The 15,409-nt window shown below is 53.3% G+C and overlaps 2 protein-coding genes across 4 annotated transcripts in view; one reads left to right on the forward strand and one right to left on the reverse strand.

Annotated features, from left to right (window-relative positions):
- PLCE1 (phospholipase C epsilon 1) overlaps positions 1-8,434 on the reverse strand; it is a 99,156-nt gene extending 90,722 nt beyond the window's left edge. For all 3 annotated transcript variants that reach the window (XM_061552705.1, XM_061552706.1, XM_061552702.1), the window contains exon 1: positions 8,275-8,434. The gene's annotated coding sequence lies outside the window, so the exon portion shown is untranslated. The remainder of the gene's footprint in view (positions 1-8,274) is intronic.
- Positions 8,435-12,100: 3,666 nt separating this feature from the next.
- Positions 12,101-15,409, forward strand: part of LOC133343278 (uncharacterized) — a 34,679-nt gene continuing 31,370 nt past the window's right edge. The window contains exon 1 of the mRNA XM_061552743.1: positions 12,101-12,424. Within this exon, the coding sequence (XP_061408727.1) occupies positions 12,338-12,424 (87 nt within the window). The 5' untranslated portion in view covers positions 12,101-12,337. The remainder of the gene's footprint in view (positions 12,425-15,409) is intronic.

The raw sequence follows: 15,409 nt of genomic DNA on the forward strand, positions 1-15,409 counted from the left end.
GTTGAAAAACAACCACAGAAATGCGTATCGATTGTAATCACAGCCTTTTGAAATATGGTAATCATTACTCGATAATGTGCGTGACATTATTTGACAAAGCCACGTCTCGCACACAGCGCCTCTGTCTAAGTACGCGCACACAAAGGGCCTGGTTCATGTCCTGACAGACGCTCCTTTTGTCAAACTTCCAGTGAGAACGAGCCGACTTCTCCCTTACCAACAATGGGGCTCATCGCCAAGGGCCTGCGGAGTTTCATTCCGCCTTTCTGTGGCCATGTGAAGAAGCTGCCTCGAAATTGACTCTTGGACCTTTTTTTTTGCTTTAATATAAGAAACAGTCTGAATTTCACAACAAAACGCTCCTGCCCCTAAACCTTTGGCGAAGCAACAGAGAGCAGCCATCTTTTAGCATGTATAACAATGTAACATAATATTCCCATTTTAATTATTGACATTTACCTTATGTTTATGATGAAAGTGCGGCTAAATAACAAATGCTCGCTGAGAAATATTCTTTGAAATAGAGAAAACATGGTACCGCCATGTGTGTTGCTGCACATTCCGTCATTGTGACAGCCGCGTAGATGATAGCCGTGTTCCGCTGGAGAGTTCGAGCCGGACAAAGCACAAATGCCACATTCCTCCATTCACTTCAACGATAGACGCTGCACACTCAATCACACAGGAAAATATGAAGACAATTGAAAAGGGGAAACCAAAATAGCCTAATTTCTTAACGCGTTTCAAAACATCCACGATATCAAATGAAAAAAAATGTCTCGTCTTTATGTGTATTCAAGTTGCTGACCATCATCACAAATGGGAGGAGGAGGTAAGATGGTGAGTAGAGTGGAGGAGCTTCGGTGTGGGAAGGATGTTTGACACTCACTGGTAATTGACGGAAAAGGGTGTTTATTGTAGAAGGTATTGAGAGGTTATATGGGAAGAGCAATTTATTGGGGCTACGGTTACACATCAGTCAGATATTTACACCACAATATAAAATAAAATACAATCGGCGTATTCATTCTTGAGGCACGATAAACAAATTCTAAATGTCGCCAAGTCCGATGACCGATACGAGATGCGCGTTAAGGGCTGAATGGGCCCCACACTGGGGCCGGAGCACTCGGCTCATCATCATGTTGAGTTCAAACCCTGGTTGCAGGTCGCCTCGACCAATCATGCCTCGAGCGAGGATAAAATGTGTGCACTTGTGTGGGAATTGTGAGTTTATATTCGGGTTGTAACCCAGACTTCGCGACTAAACTTAAATCCCAACGTTCTTGCGACATCTTCGGCAAAATACATATCCCTGTGCACGAGGTTAAGGGATGGTGTTTGACAATAACGTTAACAAAGAGAATATGTAGCCACCAACGCAGAAACACTGAATGGGGGAAGGGTATTGTTTGTATTGCCGCAAACGACCATGAATACACCCGATAATCCCGCGGCTTAAATGAAACGCGATTGTGTGAAGCCAACGGGAACGCATATTCGGGGAGGACCTTCCGTACACTATGGGTATCCCAAATACAGAGCAGCAGTGAATAATGGAGATCGTACTTTACTGATGAGTCCTAACGAGGGTGAAACCGGTCTACGGTTATCCGTTTCACCGCTGCTACATTTTACCACCCCTCTTTAGTGTCTAAAGAATAACAACGGTGACAAATTCAACTCTTCAGCCGCTGGTCTGACACGGCTAAGAGCGTTATACGTGCATGGTGGCGATCACGTGACATGCTTGCAAGGCATGATGGGGTTCGTGCCTTCCTGCTGTTTGTGAGCAGCACACCTCTGCGTGCTGTTAGGGGCCGTCCATAAATGACGTCACGCGATTTGACGAGTTTTGACCCCCCCCCCCCTTCGTCACACGGCGTCACAAAAGTCAGACCTCCCTCAAATATGACGTCACAAAGCTCTGCACCACCCCCCCCCCAAATAAAACATGCTTCAAATCGCTTTAAACTATTGTTATTGTAGTGTGCATTTAATGTGGCGCTGCACTCTGATGTTGTATGAGAAAACATTTATTAAAAGTCTATTTTATTAAGTAGAACGTGTTGTCTATATTGATTTAAAGTTGCGCATTTTGATGTGACGTCACATTTCTCAACCCCCCCCCTCGTCACACATAGTCACAAATGTCTGACCCCCCCCCCCCCTAGGTGCGTGACGTCATTTATGGACGGCCCCTTAAATCCAGTCCGTTTTTCTGAGTAGATCCTTTGTCCAGTCTAGTAGCCAAGTCAGTCTCGCGGGACGAGGCTACAAAAAAACGAAGGCCACAAATAGCGTGGGGAAAGACCCACATGAACATCCATGACCCAGTGGGTGTCCTTGAAACCCCGGCGATGAGAATTCCCTATCACACAAGAAAACACGCAGGCTGAAACAAAACATATTCACGTGCAATAAATGAAGTCAGCGCTGACCGGTGGGTCAAACCCCGCGTCTCTTAAACATCGCAATACAGACAGCCCTCACCACCTCCCTTTAAAAGCCAAGTACAATCCGGCCCTCTCTAAATTCCATGGCAGTGAAGCAAACATATCAACTGTTTCAATCACTCAATAACTTTTTTGTTGCTAAAGCTTCACTGCATTTCATTTATTATTTTCTCATTCATCAGGGATCATCATCGTGTTGGTGGAACCCTCTTGTCCTCTTGCCAACACTGCGCACCGCAGCGCGTTCTGCGCGGCGCTAACGAGCCGGCCTCTTTGGCCGACAAGACGAGGGCAGTCGCTCCGCCGAGCCTGCACGGAACGACACCTCGACGCGCAGTGGCCCCGACACCGTGAGGCGCGTGGTGTCCACGCGTCTCACGGAAGCTCCATGAGCCACGACCAGATATTGCCGTGGTAGGTGCCACCCGAGTAGGCGTCACTTTGAGCGGTCCCATCTTCGTCATGCGGCCAATAACAATGAATTATGTGATGCGCATTTTAACGAGTGAGTTATCAGGTAATTCACTACATAAACCATATATATACACATTGACGATACGAATGTTTTGCTATATTAGGTGGTGCCAGTTTTGTCCCTGGCCCCTTGACTATGTTAAGCTAATTAAAATCAATCGAGCAAATTCACTTGTCAGAGTAGTAGAAAGGACACGGATTGTTGTAACTATCGAGCTCGAGAAAGTAACTCGGTGCTGTGGCACGCTGAATTAAAAAACATAACCCCCCCGCCCCCCTCCCCCATAACGGGAGCGAGTTGACGAGGCTGCGCGAGGGAGGAGGGACGGAGCACTCGGGGGGTGGGGGGGCTGCTGCTGTGGCACTTGAGCCGTGGCTGGGCGCTCTGGTCCCGTGGTGAGAGAAGGGCACTTTGGTGGCGGCAGGTGGAGTGGGTGGGCGAGTGGTGGTGGTGGTGGTGGCGGCGTGACGCGCAGCCCGACGTGTCCCCGTGGGGTGGCTGCACGGGTGACGGTGGCCAGGGTTTGGGCTCTCGCCGTCTAAGCGCCGCTCCTGGGTGGCAGGGACTTCAGGGTTGCGCTCCTCGTGCACGATGTTCCGACGTTTCGCTACACGTGCCGCTTGGCCCAAGCTTCGTCAAGAAGCCAAAGAGAATTTGGTAAATTCCGCGGGGCTGGGAGCTCCTTCGGGCGCTCGAATAGAATTCGGCGAAAAGAATGCAGAATTCAGGAGCTGTAAAGATTTTCGAATCGAGTGAAGAAGCTGCCGGCACACGGGGTGATATCGTGCCGGAAAAACCCCACACAGGCGGCACGACCCGACAACACACAGGAGGGGAAGGCGCTGGTGCTGCTGTTCACGGGAAGCCACTTACGGCTTGCCTCCTCCTACTCATGCCGGCGTTGCTGTTCTCTGGAGTTATCTTGGCCTACAGGCTGCACGTTTACTCAGAGGACGGGCTAGCCGGGCTTGGCACGGACTGTGTCGCGTGTTTTTTCAGGGCGCCGCCCTGAGCTCACTTTTACTATGCGAGCGCGGCCAGAGATCAATTTGCGTCCGGGGTTACAATTGTCACCGAATATTTTTCTTGGCACAGATCGCAGCCCGGAAGGTGGCACGTGAGGGCCCTCCTGGTGGGGCGAGCCGTGTGCGGGGAATACTTTCAGGAGCTCAGGCCCAGGCAGCTCCGACTGAAATTCATTTGTTGGGGGGGTATCGTACAGCAGTCTTATATGCCCTATAAAGATGTCTTATATGCTCTATAAAGCAAACGAACAAAATATAAAGACCTCCAATCATAGGTGACGGCTTGATGGCCAGTGCTGTCAGTGCGAGGGCACCTGTTAAGGCGTCGTCGTGCCACCGCCGCCCTCCGGCGTCTTTACTCTACAGTCAGGGGTCACACATTGACTACGTACCCATGGAGGGGGGAGGGGGGTTAACCCAAATGCGTTCGCTTGCGTATGGGGGGTCTACTGACAATGTGCGTATAGGAAACGGGGGAGGGGCGTGAAGCCTCGCTATTAATTTGTCTACATTGGCCTTCAAATGAGCCACAGTTCAGTGTCTCCAGCTGTCCGACAACTACCGCCGGGAGAAGTGGGACTGTGGGAGAGGTGTCATTCGTGTGCCACCGTGCCCCTGACTGCAGCTATCACGCAGCTCAGCAACATCAGTGGCCAAGGCACGCGACTTAATTATTTAATGCAGCTGGCGGTGGACTATGTTTGCTTAAACACGTTAATATTATTAATCCTGGATCGTTTCTGCGTGGATTAAATATCGGCCGTTCTATAGGATTGGGGGGGGGGGTGTATCAGGCGAACCTACCCAGGTGGGGGGGGGGGGTGTAAAAAGTCCGCATGCCCACAGGGAGGGGGGGGGGGTCCAAGTTGCGACAGATCTTTGCGTCCCTACTCAATGGATGGCCCTAAAGGCGTCTCGCCCTGAGCTCGAGTTTATGGAGTTTCCTCTTCACCTTCAGACACCAATGGCCATTCGCGTTGCGCAATGTCCTGTGTGTCTATTTGCATGAAGCGCTTTGTCCGCGAGAAGTGTGTTTAGTTTACATTCGTTTCCCGCGTGATACGAACGAAGCTTCGCTCCAATGTAACCGACGACTGGAATCTAACCTCCGTGTTCATGTTCGCCAGGAAGCGAGTTGAACACTCCCCACACTCAGACATTAAACACGTGTGTGTGTGTGTGTATCAATCTTGTGTGTGTGTGCGTGCACACACGCCCTCAAGTTGACACGACAACAATGCGCTGACACTTTGTGCACAACGCCTATGAGGTTGAGAAATGCCAACTCTGTAGGCAAATTCACCCTTGCGGGCCCACTGTCCTTCGTCTAAGCAGGCGGGCACCTTGTGTAGTAGTGACTCTCTACATCACGCAGAGGGCATTAAGACAATGACACACGGGGAGTCCGACGTGGACAATGGCTGTGGATGATGCGATGTGTTGTCAGTGATCAAACTTGGGATTAGGAGGCAACACCGTGGACTACTCTGTCTCTCTCTCATAGGCGTGAGATGCCACTTCCTAAGGAATGCCCACACTTTGTAATCCCCGTCAAATCTCGAGTTCCTTCAATGGTTTTTCGTCCGCATGGCTTTTGATCAACGTCGAGGAGGAGACCACCTTGTGGTTTCTCGAGCCAACGACTGCACGGCAATGCACGGCAACACCATCGTAGCCGTGCTGACTTGCAGGTTTCTGTGATCATACGGTTACAGTAACACAACCTGCGTCATTTAACATAAAAAACTCGAGTATTTAATTCGCGATTTTCTCCCGTGACACTTGATAGAATGCACGCAACACGGAAAAGGGTAAAACTCACGTCCGCGTGCACACAACGTGCACACAACGTGTATACAACGTCCACACAACGTGCACACAACGTGTATACAACGTGGTCACAACGTGGTCACAACGTGTACACATCGTGCACACAACGTGGTCACAACGTGCACAACGCACTGCTGCGCTGCAGACTTCGCCCCACCTGCACTCACCCACACTGCCCAGTGTGGGTGAGTGCAGGTGGAGGGGGGTAACGTATCGAACTTGACACAATCTCGCGGCATCGTCATCATCGTGGTTCCCTGGGGTCTCATTGTGACGTCGCACACAAGTCGCCTGAGTGGTAGCGACCCGCTGCCTCGCTGCCCCCCCCCCCCGCTGCCCCCCGCTGCCCCCAGCCCCCCGCTGCCCACAGCCCCTCCTGCGCTCGGCGTGGCACGCAGCGACTCCACTCACACTACAGCCGCAGCGCGCTTCTGCGCACGGTGTGATCTATATATAAACACATATATATGTGTGTGTTTATATATATTTTTTGACGAACGTGGAAACGCGCGCATCGCCCCCCTCTCCCCGACCCCCCGTGGGCAGGAAGACGGCCGCAGGTTGAATTCTGCTTTCGTTCGAATGTTGACTGCGGGTCGCGAGAGCTGGGCAGCCGAGGGTGGTCGGTGCTGGTGGTGCAGTGTTCGACTTGGTTGGCAGGCAGGCAGTACGAGGCTATTGAGGCTACACGAGATGCACACAAGCGCGGGGTTGGGGACATGCCGACAACAAAGGGACAGCTACCGGTGCATTCGTGAATCAATGAGTTGACAGATGCAACATTTACTTTGGGTGCTGACAGTCCGCTTCTTATGGTGCAGCGTGCAGCCTCCCACTACGACACAATCTCCCTGGTGATGAATCTCCTCTCTACCTAATCCCCCCCCCCCCCTCTTTTGGGCAGTGACGTTTCGGGAAACGATCCTTCTTCAGGGCAGTGGTATTAACGAATGTGTTCTATGCGTCTGTACCCGTGCCCCCCTCTCCAATATGAAGCCACTGGGGCTATTTACTTTTAAATCTCGATTGAAAACTCATTTATTTAGAACTGCTGTTTGTGTTTAGTTTGTTGTCCTTCTCCCACATCTCCGATGAGCGCGGTTGGCTACGCACGGTGCGAAAGAAGTACAACACACACACACGCGCGCACACACGCACACACACGCGCGCACACACACGCGCGTTGTACGACATTGGTGCCGTCCGCAGCTCTATCCCTGCGGCGGGGCTCGTAGGAGCGGTGGCGATGCCGACCCAGGCGCAATGAGCGGGCGCTAAGTGGGACGCGACACGTGTCACACAGGGGCTCGGGTCACGCTCGCCGTGCACACGGCAGCATCCTGGCCCCCCATGCACGAGCAGTTCAGCGTCGCGAGGTGCACAGTGCGTGTGTGTGTGCAGCGCACAGCGCGTGTGTGTGTGTGCAGTGCACAGCGCGTGTGTGTGTGCAGTGCACAGCGCGTGTGTGTGTGCAGCACACATGTGTGGGTCCGACTCAGCGGAAGCGTCTGGGATTCGTTTGAACGACGCCCATTGCCGTCAGCCCAGAACCTCGCGCAGGTTCGGGAGACATCGCACCGCATCCTGACTTTGACGCTCCTCCTCGCAGACACGAGCGGACGCATTCACGGCATCAGAATACCAACAGGCCGCTGCGTACACCTCGCTCGTCATTGGCAAGTTAAAGAGGCGAGCCACAGCGCTGCGATGGTGGCCATGCAACACAAACTATGGACCGTCGAGCACACCGCGGAGTTTTGCGCTCCTTCAATGGAGGAGGAGAAACGGCAAAATGATACGAACTCTCTCTCGCCGTGACGAGCAGACCTCGACATTGGCATTCAGCTCCCGAAGCACATCGCTGCCATACGCAACAAGAGAATTGATGCGTCCGTCCACTGTGGCAAGCATCCCCACTGGGAAGACAAAGGCGGACGGGCGTGGTGCTGTACACACACCCTGGTGTGCCGTACTGCCGTTCCAGCCTTCTTTAGGTGTTCGCTAACAGCACTTGCCCCAATAGTCCGTTGAGGTTATACGGGTGATCTGTCTGCACAGGTGTACCCGCGTGTGAATAGAACCCCGTGTGGAGACCATTCCACACACACACAGAGAGGGGGACACATTCAGGCGACTTCAACTCGTGGGAGCGACCCGCGCGGTGACAATAGCTGCGGCACACCCGACACTCCCCCCCCTCTCTCCAACGCCCCCCCCCTCTCCAACGCCCCCCCCCTCTCTCTCCAACACCCGCACCTGCATAGCAGCCACACGCGGGCTGCCCCCCCCTTACCCCGTCCACAGCCGCCTCCTGCACACGCGGTTCACCCGAGCCACGCGCGGCTCACATGGCGCGCTCTTGAAGAGGAGCAGCCCGCCGGTTAGCCCGGCACGGCTGCTCGAACTGAGCGCTCTGTCAAGTGAGCAGCAGCACCAGCAGCAGCGTGACAGAGCGCTAACTCCGCAGCGTCCCGCCTCCATAACTTACCTTGCAGCATCGCTTGTTCACGCCTGTGGAGGCACGGCGCGTCGCGAGAGGCAGCAGCGAGAGTGGCGGCGCTGCCCTCCGAGCCCAGCTCAGCTCTCCGCTTCTCTCTGCGCGCCGCAGATCGGAAGTGGCCAACTTTGAGTTTCTCAGCCTCCTCACCTCGCCCTGGCGCCCTGCACCCCACCCCCTCCCAGCAGCGAGCAGTGGAGTGAGCCCGCCTTCTCCTCCTCCTCCTCGCACCACCACCACCACTGCCTCCACCCTCACACCCCCCACCAGGGCCCCCTCTGTCTCTCTGCACACACGCGGCCAGTGCCGCCACCACGTGGCCAGCCAGCGCCGGGTGCCCTGCAGGGTTCGCCCGCGTCCATCCCAGCGAGCGTGGCCCTGCCGGCGAGACCCTCGTGGTCGAGACAGGGCCACAGTTTTGCCTCATTGCCTTGAATCGACGCTGCTGCAATGCGGCACTACCAGGTGGAAGGCCGTGCTGCTCATCGCTTGTCGAAATGGATTGTCTTGCACTTTCTGTACGCAGCATGGACGGGTTGTGCTTTTTCTGTAGAATTTCATTGTTTACGTATGGGATGTTCAGATTTGCGTACAATTAATTTTAGGTGTATGTTGTAATTTTTATTGTTTGTTACGGTTGAACCCAAATCAAGAGCCGAATGGCTCACAGGGTAAATCCTAATAAATTAATCTGAAACTGTGTAGGAAAATACCTGTATTCATTTTTTCATGATGTGGCGAGATGGGTATGCGATGGAGGCATTTCTTACGAATTTTTGCCCGACCGGAGTTCGCCGTGAGTCATCAAGAATGCTGTGATGCTCACAGCAGGCCCTGTTGTGCTACCCGAACAATAGCACTGGGTATCCACAGGACAGTTGCACGACATTCCATGTCGCTTCCTCTGCGTGGAAGGCGCTGGTAACCTCCTTCCAGCGGCCTGTAATTAGCAGCAATTTGAGAAATGCAGCAAATTGTTGTAATCCGCTTTTACATGAACGGTTTAGTGAAATTGTTTGGTACTTAATTCGCTATCCGTCATCAAAGAGACGCATGTACCTCATCTGGAATGTGCATGTCGCTCTTCCTCGGCTGCACGGCCCGTCACTGTGCTCCATGCGTGACGAGGAGGCGGGCGACTTGACACTACGCACCGGGGTCACGTGACACGCGACACTCACATTACCCTCATCACTCACAACTCACCTCATCACTCACAACTCACCTCAACCATGTGTCATCAACTCGCCTGAGCCTCGCTAATCAACTCACCTCAACCATGTGTCATCAACTCACCTGAACCTCGCTAATCAACTCACCTCAACCATGTGTCATCAACTCACCTGAGCCTCGCTAATCAACTCACCTGAACCTCACCAATCAACTCACCTGAGCCTCACCAGTCAATAGGAAGAAGCCGTTGAGATGTAATGGCTCCCCCCCCCCCCACCACACGTCAACCCATTGTGTTCATTCTACGTTGATATCATTACTTACGTAGTGGCATTGAATGAGTAACTGTAGCGCGTGGCGCTGGGAGATTGGTAGACAATGGGATTGGGGGGTCGCAGCCCGTTCTACCAGATGGACACGTGGGCGAGGCACGGAGCCTTCTGGAGGATCCAGAGGGGTGCGGGGCCGAGGGCGGAGCCTGGCCTCGCGCTGGGGAGGACCAAATGCGCGCTCCGACTCACAGGTGCACGAAGAGCAATCACGGTGGAGCCAGCTGTTCGTTATTTCTGAGATTTTTATTTGTGGGCATTTTTTTGTTCAATTGTGGGACAAAGGGGCGCCGTGAGACACGCACACATAGTGCACAAATCAAACAGCAGACAGGAAGTGACTTCAAGCAGCCGGAGAGGACAGATCACACCGAGGGGACGCAACGGGGTGGACACCCGCGTTGTTTGCTGTCTCCAGCGTGTGCGGGTGCTTGTGTGTGAAATCGAAGCGTGGAGGGTTTGTACAGCAGCGCGTGAAGCATCACGCAGCCCTCTGTGTGCTTGCTGCTCAAGATGCCGAAGAGGATACAACATGTATCATTGTTTTTTCTATTTGCAACAGGTTCAAATCGATTTTCTCTTTTTTGGTCATCTTGGACTTAAATTAACTTAACATCAGGCTCATTCTTTCAAGGATTTCAATCGAGCGCTAAATGTGTCGCTGGGGATTGTGGGTGCGGTAGTGTTAATGACATTGACGATACGGCAGTCATTTTAATGGGGGCTAGGGAGCGATGTTTGTAACTGTAGTGTGGCCGGCATCAATCACTCGGGGAAGCAGAAACGCGCAGTGTTCGTTACATTGATGATGGCAGCGGTGGCCGACCCGTGCATCGTGATCCACGGGTGGATGACCGCAAGAGCTTCTGTTGTGGATCTCAGGATAAACAAATCAGAAGAAAAAAACCGCTCACATAAGCAGACAACATTTATCGTTACGGATGATGGCAAATAAAAATCCCCGACTAAGAATTCACACGACACATGTAATAACTTCTACCAAAATATGGTGTTAATACAGTTTGTTTATTTTATTTAAGCTTCGAACGTATTGACCACAACATGTTTCAATCCAAAGTAAAAAATAATACACACGTGTTCCCTTCAGTGCACTTGTCTTCTTGTTGTTCATTAAAATGCACCAACAATAGTTGTTATTTTACGCATGCAAATTCGCCTAATGCTGCTATTCAACTGAGCGCGTGTTGAACCACGCACGTCTCACACAGCGTGCGCATCAGTCCACTCGAGGGCACCCGTGAGCTGGCATATTCAGTCCAAGTCGAGTTATCCTTTCATACAAATACAACCGTGCTGGTAGCTTACTGAAACGCGATAACAATTAATAAAACAATGGCTCTCGACATCTGCTTTCAGGCTCACTTTCAGGCCAATTCCCAGGGGCCTGGATTTAACGGGCGTGCATGGCATGGCCCAGGCTGGTTTGAGTGTTCACAAGACGAGGGGACGTTGGCAAGCTTGGGACGGATGGTGAGTCAGTCCCAGCGAGAGCCGGCGGCTTGTTTGACACGCTCACGACTGTAAATGTTAAGTGGCGCACCCATTTAGACCAAGACGTACACCCAGAGCCGTGTCAATTACAGTTCTGGTCTTCTCCCTCTTTGACTACTTACCGGTGCGAACCAGGGACTCATTCCTCCCTCAATATATTCCGCATTGCTGCAGGCTGGCTTGCAGTAGGGATTGTCAGCGTAAGGCACTACCACTCGAGTATCATGGCTCCTTAGCCATAATAGTCGATGGAAGTTGCCTTACTGATGAAACTGCAATTATAAAGTGGGTTAACTCTTCAACAGCAGAGGGCGGAGGAGCGACGGGCGTATACAACGCAGCAAGTTGGCACAGTTGGTGCATCCACCAGTGGTCTCAGTCTACCCACATCACCCGTGTCTGTGCTGTGACCTCCTGCCAGCGAGCCGACGACGCTTCACGTGGCCTTTTAAGGTGCACCTAGCCTGGCACAAGCGCCGCGGGAACATCACAGTTGCTGCGGCGGATGGTGAAAGCGGCGGGCGTGGAGTTCTAACGTGGGAGCGGTCACGTTGAAAGTGGGCGTGGTCACAGCCGGAGTGGGCGTGGCTATGGCCGGAGTGGGTGTGGCTATCGCAGCAGTGGGCGTGGCTATTGCAGCAGTGGGCGTGGCTATGGCCGGAGTGGGCGTGGCTATTGCAGCAGTGGGCGTGGCTATTGCCGGAGCGGGCGTGGCCGTGCATAAATTAACTCGCGTCGTGACACGCATGGGGTTTTCAGGGTGGGTGGGGGAGCCCACGTGGTTTCCGCTGGGCTTATAGAGAGGCGGCGGAGGGAGTGTGTGTGGCAGTGTGGGGCTGTGTGTGTGTGTGTGTCCACTCTGTGTGTCGTGTGCGAGTGCGTGTGGGCCGCTCGCCTTGCCCGCCCGCTCGCTCGCCCGGCGCGCCCGGCGCGACCGGCCTCTGTTGGCAGCGATCGACGCGGGGCGCTTCCCTGCGTTGGGATCCTTAAAAGCGCGGCGCCCTCCCCGGGAGAGGAAGAGCAACCGGCGGGCCGCCGGCATGGCTGCGTGGGGGACGGGGCTGGCCCTGTTCGTGCTGCTGGCGGGGATGCCCGGCCGCCTGCTCTGCGTGCGAATGTTCGCCTCTGTGAGTGGCGGCGCGACCTCCACCCCCACCCACTCGCACGGCGGCCGATGGCAGCGGCCTGCCGCTCGCTTTGCTACGGCCGTCACCACCACCACCACCATCGCCTCCAAACGCCATCGCTTTCAGTAACCCGCCGTCAAAGCTCCACATCGCTACCACAGCCACCGCCTCCTCCATTCCACCGCCGCTCGCCACCATTGCCACGAGCACACCGCCGTTGTCGGCTGCAGCGGTAACACCACTGCGCACACAATGGCTGTATCACAGCGAGCCACGTGTTCTATCCACTGCTCGATGAAGGCTTCCTCCACTCTGTCGCCACCCCTCCTAGTCCTGCTGCGATGCCACAGACCGTCTAAATGTCCACGAGCTCGTCTCGCCATCGCTCCATCTCCGCGGTAGAGGTCCACACTTGTGCGTGGGCCTTCTCCCTCCTTTGGCTGTCATTCTCTCCCCAGTCTCTTCCGCCGGCCACCATCGCGGCCACCAGCAGCACCCGCCCGGCTCGCGATGGGCCCTGCCAGAGAGGGGGGGGGCCTTTGTGTTGAAGCGAGCAGCACGGTGGTCGTCTCTGGTTCGCGTGCCTCTTGATTATCCATCGCTGATGCTGCTTCCTCCTCCATGCTGCTTCGCGCACCCTCGTGTTTTGTCCCCCCCCCCCCCCGTGACATTCGTGAAACGTGTCCACGTCAAGTGGCCGCGAGTGCACGCCGATTGTAAACATGCCTCATTGTTATGGTGCCGCTCGGTGTCAAGCGTGGCCAGCTCCATCGGCGCACTCTTCTTTCTAATATGTTTTATACTATCAAGAGCCGCCTTCAATATTAATCCTCCGTGTGATATTCCGTTGTGCTTATCCGTTGTAAACCCTCCAAAGTAATTATCTTTTTGTTTAGAGAACGCGAACAAGACGTTAGTTTCTCGAATACTGTACACTTTTTATATTTAGCCCCCACTTTAATGGATTTACCCGTTTCCTGCAGTACATTTCCCTTGGCTACCATTGGCCATCTCGTCACTCACTGCTGTCTATTTTCCATGTGCTTTTTACACTTTTAATTCTGCGGTGATATGGTCTAATTGTCGGAAAATTACTTAGCCGCGTTGAGTCTCCTTGCTTGAATCTAGATATTATGTTGTGTTACTTTATGCCGGCGTCAATGTAGCCGTTCCATCGTTATCGTTTTAATAACTGGAATGCCATACATTTTTAACGCCCTGCGTAGATTGATTCCACTTCTTCCTATGGCTGTAATTTTCCATTTGAAGTGGTTGATGAGCCTGATGATTGCGTCTTGAGCTGCTGAGTGGTGGTGGTGGTGCATCGCTGGGACGATGCCCTCCTCCCTCCTTGTGAATCGGGCGTTGAGTGCTCCTAAGATGCCCCACGCTGTGTTCTGGGTGACCAAAGTCGCACAACGGAGAGCTTCTTATGTTACAGTTGTGCATCATCAAGTATCCCGCCATCTATACTCTTGGGGTTTTTCGGTGAAGTCACGTAGGTATAAAATAAAATGTGATTTATTTTATTTTATACCTACGTGAATTTACCGAAAAAACCAAAGAGAGTGGATTCCTGCAGTCACGAAAGTTTCAAATCAAGATTAATCCCCCCATCTACTCCACTGCCATGGTTTGTGTGGATGTGGTTTAGGGTTGTGGCCCATTAACTTCGGAAGATCGAATCCAGGGGATTTCTGCGTCGCATCTTTCGTGTGAACTCCATTCGGCTTTCCGAGCATCCTGGGGCATGAAGGTGCCAGTGTTGGAGGCGAGTCGCGTGAGTCCAAGAGGGCTTGCGTGTAACCTCATCCCACGGTCGTGGCGAGAGACGCGATGGAGGACCTGGTGGATGGGGAGAAGTACGCGAGGTGCTTGGATGGCTGAATCGGGTTGTGACCGGTTGATTCGATAGACGTGTTACCAGTACGAGCTACCACCAAGGGGGTGGAGTGCCAGCACCATGCCCGACCGCCTTTGTCTCCCTAGTGGCGATGTTTACACAGCACTAGGTACTCGTTTAAGGTTGAATCGATCTATGGGAGGCTCGGGACCGGTTCAGATTATCGTCACTGGTTAGCGGGAATGGAACCCGGGTTCATAGCGCAGCGCACGGTTACACTCCCACTCCCCACAACCTCCACTAACTGAACCATTACAATAGTACTACCACCATATAATTAATTCTAATGGGGAAATGGTAACCATTATTTCAACGTCACTGCGACCAACATTGTCACCACCAACAACATAATTGCCACTGACATCACCAATACTATCGCTACAACTGTCACCCCAACATCATTGCCACGTGCTAGAAAACAGGTCCATAACAGTACCTCCAGAACTATACCCACGATAGTAATAACCGGTATCATCATCATCATCATTACAGTACCTGTAGTGGCATCTCAAGCAGACTAAGTAACTTACATAGTCTTATGTGCTCACGAAACAAACTGCTCATCACAGAAGACACAAGTCGCGTGACGTTGAGTCGAGTCATTGCGAAATCCGACTTGCACAACGATGCCACCCCCCCCTTACCGAGAGCATGGAGAGCCTCGCGTTGTTGTGGATTTGTGTGCACGCGCGTGTTGGGATGCCACGCACGCTTTGTTGTCGGGGGCCAGGGCACAGCCGAAGGTGACCCTGGTGGCTCCCAAGAGAACCCAGACGGTGGAACTTGAATGTGAGGCCAGGGCACAGACAAAGGTGACCCTGGTGGATAAACAATAGAACCCAGACCGTGGAACTTGATTGCGTAACAATGCAGTGCTGGGAACCGGGTGATGCTGGCTACTGCAGGGTCAATGCGACCTCTGACTTCTCAAGGAGTGGTCTGAGCGCTCTCCCATGCGGGGGAGGGGGGACACTGGGTCCTAGAGTTGGGGCGGGGGACGGGGAATACACTAACACATTGTCTCTTGTGGGCTGTTGGGTGCTGATGAAGTAGAGCGATAATTTTCCACTACGTGCTTCATA

Source organism: Lethenteron reissneri, chromosome 17 (assembly GCF_015708825.2).
Source record: "Lethenteron reissneri isolate LAM-NWPU_2019-01 chromosome 17, ASM1570882v1, whole genome shotgun sequence".
Lineage (NCBI taxonomy): Eukaryota > Metazoa > Chordata > Hyperoartia > Petromyzontiformes > Petromyzontidae > Lethenteron > Lethenteron reissneri.